The following is a 5,162-nucleotide window of genomic DNA, read 5'->3' on the forward strand; positions in this document are numbered from 1 at the left end:
CTTATTTTCAATGGAGAACCTTTGGGTTTTTTCAAAGGCATGAGAGGACTGAGGCAAGGTGATCCAATGTCACCATATCTCTTTGTCATAGTTATGGAGTTGTTTAACTCATTATTATTGAAGGGCTTGCAACAAAAAGTATATCAACCTCACCCCGTATGAAAAAGACTGCAAATTACTCACTTGTGTTTTGCGGATGATGTCCTGATTTTTATAAGAGGAATATAGGACTCAATCTTGGCTCTAAAGCTTATTCTTGATAATTTCTCTTTAGCTACTGGTTTACTACTAAATCTTAACAAATCTTCTTTGCTTGCTGGTGGTCTTACACAAGATGATAGTTCTCATTTAGCTTACCTCTTGGGAATGCAGTCCATTTCTCTTCCTATAAAGTATCTTGGCTTACCCCTTGTTTCAGCAAGGATAAGTGTCAAAGACTGCCTCCCTCTGGTGGAAAAGACTACTGCAAGAATTGATAACTGGAAAAATAAATTTTTGAGTCATGCAGGAAGGTTACAACTTATTATCTCAGTCCTAGCCACCTTTCATATATATTGGGCCAATACTTTCATTCTCCCAAAAGGTGTGCTTACAATGATTTCAAAGACATACATAAAATTTCTATGGAGTGGTCCAGAAATGGGGAATAAGATGCATCATTCAAGCAGGGACAATCTTCAGTACCCAAAGGATGAGGGAGGACTAGGTATACAAGACCATGTTATCTGGAATAAAGTTTCTTATTGCGGATTGGTATACAAAATCTCTTGTAAAGATCCTAGTCTCTGGATTGCATGGACTTGGGCAGAACACATCAAAGAGCAATTCTTTTGGACTATGTCAACTCCAAAAGACTGCTCGTGAAAATGGAGATGCATTTTAAAACATAGAAAAACTGCCATCAAGCTTTCAAAGTACATCATTTCAACTGGTGAGCAAACCTTTCTATGGCATGATCCTTGGGCTATACCAGACTCACTACTCCATTGTCAAGAAGCAAAGGATCTATTGGCACTCCCCCTAGATGCCAAAGTCAGTTCCCTCATTACTAATGGAGAATGGAATCAGTTAGTTTACAATCTTCCTGATGGAGATGTAAAAAATCATATCTTAGCTACTGAGATAAATGCACACTTACCTGAAGACAGAGTAGTTTGGTTGTCTTCCCCTTCAGGTGTCTTCTCTTCTAAAGCAACATACCATGATCTTCGAAAGAAAAGAGAATCCGAACTGGTGCAAGATGGTATGGGGAAAACTAGTGTTGCCTAAACATTCTTTCAATGGATGGCAATTGTTCTCGGGCAGCTTACCCACCCAAGATAGACTTATGCACAAAAAATTCCTAAACACTTCTCAGTGTTGTTTTTGCAATAGTGAGAGAGAAAACTCTAAGGCTAAGTCCAATGGTTTGGTGCGCCATCCCGCCAAACCACAATAGCATAGTGTATACAGTTAGCGGCTTAGCGTTTCCCAATCCAATGGGGGTTTTTTTTTTGGGACTCTTCAACCGCCATTCCCACAGGCGTGTGGAAAAAAAAAAAAAAAAAGATTTTTTTTTTAGGACTCTCAACCGCCAGTGCCTATGGCGGGTTTTTTTTAAAAAAAAAAAAAAAAAAAAAAATTAAGACTCTCAACCGCCAGTGCCTATGGCGGGTAGGATTTTATTTTTTGAGACTCTCCAACCGCCATTCCCACAGGCGTGTGGGGAAAAAAAAATTAAAAAAAGATTTTTTTTTTTTTTTTTTGACTCTCTAGCCGCCATTCCCAAAGGCATGTGGTTTAGATTTCTTTTACCCGCCACTTTGAGTGGCGTGTAGACTTGACGCTATCCCGTTAAAACTGACGCTATATATAAGTAAATTTATACCGATAGCGTTGGCGGGTTAGCGTTTTGACGCACCATTGGATCAAAATTTCCGTGATATTTGGTGTTTTGCCGCACCATTGGACTTAGCCTAAAGACTTGTTTTTTTACTGTCATTACTCCACTAATGTTTGGTCAAGAGTGAAACAGGCTCTAGGATTGGAAAACATAGTGAAAAGCTCAAATGAAGAATGGTGCAGCATTATCAACTATTGCAGGAAAAAATCTCCCATTGCTGAAGTCTACAAAGTTTATGTATGTGCTACCATTGGCTATCTTTGGTTAGAAAGAAATGAAAGGAGGTTTCAGAACCAAAATACTACTTGGCAACACCTGGTAAGTAACATTTTGAAGGACATGAAGCTCTACATTAGCATCAAGATAGACTTTGTGATTGACACTGCAGAAATCAAAGCCTTACTCTCAAGACTTGATATACAGGTAAAGTACTCGGTTAGAAATCCTACTCTCTACAAATGGAAGCTACCACCTACAAGGTATTTCAAGCTCAACACAGACGGTTCGGTAGCTAACCAGAGAGTTGTATTTTATGGCATTACTATTGATCAGGAAGGAAATGTGATTTTCACATATTCAGGAGGTGGAGCCAGGAGGTCAGTTATATTCCAAGAACTGAAAGCAATAGAAGCAGGTCTCTCTTTATGTATGGAGACTAAACTTACTCTAATTCAGGTCTGCTCAGACTCACAAAGGGTAATTCAAATTCTGAAAGGGAAAGAGACAGTGCCTTGGTATTGTATGAACATTGTAAGAGCTATAACTAAGCTAGTTGCTATCTTACTTGATGTTAAATTTTGTCATGTATATAAGGAGGTAAATAGGAGTGCGGATTACTTAGCTAGTCTGTCTTCTTCCAGTAATGATCAATATGTATGTAACTACCCACCTCTTGATGCTACACTAGATGAGCTTGTAGCTACTGATGTTAGAGGAAAGGTTTTTATCATATTTTAATGTAGGTCCAAGGGGTATGCCTAACCTTATTATCTGTTTCAAAAAAAAAAAAAAAAAAAACCAACAACCCAAATCAACCCAAACAAATAACCCGACAGTAAGCTATCCGACAGTTCATCACATAGTATTGTAACCCAAATAATAAATATACATCTACATAGATTGATGGCAGTTAAATCGAAGAACAAAGGAATTACATTCAAATCCCTTAAAGAGAATTTTAAGAAAAACAAATGATACATTAACTCCATGAATTTAACGAGATCTAAAACTGTTTATCTGAAGTTGTCTGTATTTATTTGTGATGATAATAAATCATAAGTATACTAATTATAATCGGTAGACATGACAATATATAATCATCCAACATAACATATATATTCACGACAGACTATAAATATCATGTTTCATCGCTAGTCACGTAGAAATTTACACATATACAAAATATCTACTCACCTCTGTTATGTTTACGAGCGGCGTGAAGGAATAAAAACTTGAGAACGAATAACGCCCTGTAACAATCGTCAGAAAGCAATCCCCATAATCTTTCCCTTTCTCTCTGTTAAAAATCTCCGTGTAAACTCCTGTGTAAACTCTTTTTTCTTTTCTTTTTTTCAAAACCCCTGAAAGCAGGGATGAAGGTTTATCTTTTTACCTTTCCTATCTCCACTAATCTTTATCCTTTTTATTTTTATCTATTATTATTATCTATTATCAATTATTATTATTATTATTTATTGTACTAGGAAAATAGAAAAAAGAAGGGTGTTATACACCATGGAAGTCTACATAGACAACACGCTTGTAAAAAACAAGAAATCTGGAGATCACTTAAACCATTTTGAAAAAGCGTTCTCTAGACTTAGACGAACTCAGATGAAGCTCAACCCAGAGAAATGCGTCTTCGGCGTGGCCTCCGGGAAATTTCTGGGGTATCAAGTATCCCAACGAGGGATAGAAGCTAACCCAGACCAGATTCGAGCATTCTTGGATATGCCCGATCCAAAAACAAAACAACAAATACAGAAATTGTCAGGAATGGTGGCCGCCCTAAACCTATTCATATCGAGAGCGTCAGACAAGTGCCGACCTTTCCTGCAAATCCTCAATAAAGGGGAACAATTCTCTTGGAATTATCAATGCCACCGAGCGTTCTCTACTCTTAAGGAATATTTGACAACACCACCTATGATGGCAAGACCGATTGATGATGAAACGCTGGGGCTGTACCTAGCTATTTCTGACTTCGCTATCAATTCAGTTCTCTTCAAAAAGGACCTAAACCCGGAGAAACTGATCTACTTCACAAGCAAGACTTTGTTGCCAGCTGAAAAGAACTACTCCCACATTGAAAAGGCAGTACTGGCACTGCTTTATTCAGCAAGAAAGTTCAGGCCCTACTTCCAAGCACATCCAATCAAAGTACTCACCGACCTGCCACTTAAGAAGCTCATTCTTAAAGCCAATAAGACAACTCGCATGGCAGTATGGGCAAAAAAACTCGGTGAACACCACATTGAGTTCACCCCAAGAACATATCAGAAAGGTCAAGTCGTTGCTGATTTCTTAGCGGATTTCCCAGTAGACGACCTGAACTGGGAACCAGAGGAGAACGTCCTGACTTCTAAACAACGGGACCCATCGGTATGGTCACTATTCGTAGATGGAGCTAGCAATCCAAGGGGTAGTGGAGTCGGCATAGTCTTGGTATCACCAGATGGCTTAATGATGGAAAAGTCAGTTCGCATCGATTTTGCGACCTCCAACAATGAAGAGGAGAACGAAGCCCTCATTATGGGACTCCGAATGGCTTTAAAACTCGATGTTCAGGAGCTCAAGGTCTTTAGCGATTCACAACTGGTCATTCACCAGGTCGCTCATGAGTATACCACCAATGAAGGTAACCTTTCTAAGTACCTTCAAGTTGTCGATAAATTATTACCATCTTTAAAAAAAGTCACCATACAACACTTTCTATGAGATGAGAATCGCCACGCTGATAGCTTAGCGTACCTTGCAACCCAAACACCGAACTGTGACCCTAGGAAACTACTTATTGAAGTAGTAGACCGATCTGCTTACCAAAATTAGCACGTCCTAGAAGTTACCGACCTATGCCTACTCTCTGATAGTCAGATGAGTCAAACATGGATGCAACCTATCATAGATTACATTTAGCTAGGCAAAGCACCAGAAGGTCGCATAAAGGCCAGACATGTTCAATATCAGTCAGGTTGCTACTGCCTCGTAAACGACAAACTTTTCAGAAAATCAGTTGGAGGACCACATCTAAGGTGCATAAGCCTAGAACAAGGTCAGATGA

The 5,162-nt window shown here is 38.9% G+C and overlaps 1 protein-coding gene across 1 annotated transcript; it reads left to right on the top strand.

The window, feature by feature from the left end:
- Nucleotides 1-4,318: 4,318 nt before the first annotated feature.
- LOC147509457 (uncharacterized) lies at nt 4,319-4,819 on the top strand. Its single transcript, XM_086597819.1, has one exon. The coding sequence runs from the start codon at nt 4,319-4,321 to the stop codon at nt 4,817-4,819; it is 501 nt and encodes a 166-aa protein (XP_086453945.1).
- The last annotated feature ends 343 nt before the right edge of the window (nt 4,820-5,162 follow it).

The sequence above is a fragment of the Coptis chinensis genome, chromosome 3 (assembly GCF_015680905.1).
Source record: "Coptis chinensis isolate HL-2020 chromosome 3, ASM1568090v1, whole genome shotgun sequence".
Lineage (NCBI taxonomy): Eukaryota > Viridiplantae > Streptophyta > Magnoliopsida > Ranunculales > Ranunculaceae > Coptis > Coptis chinensis.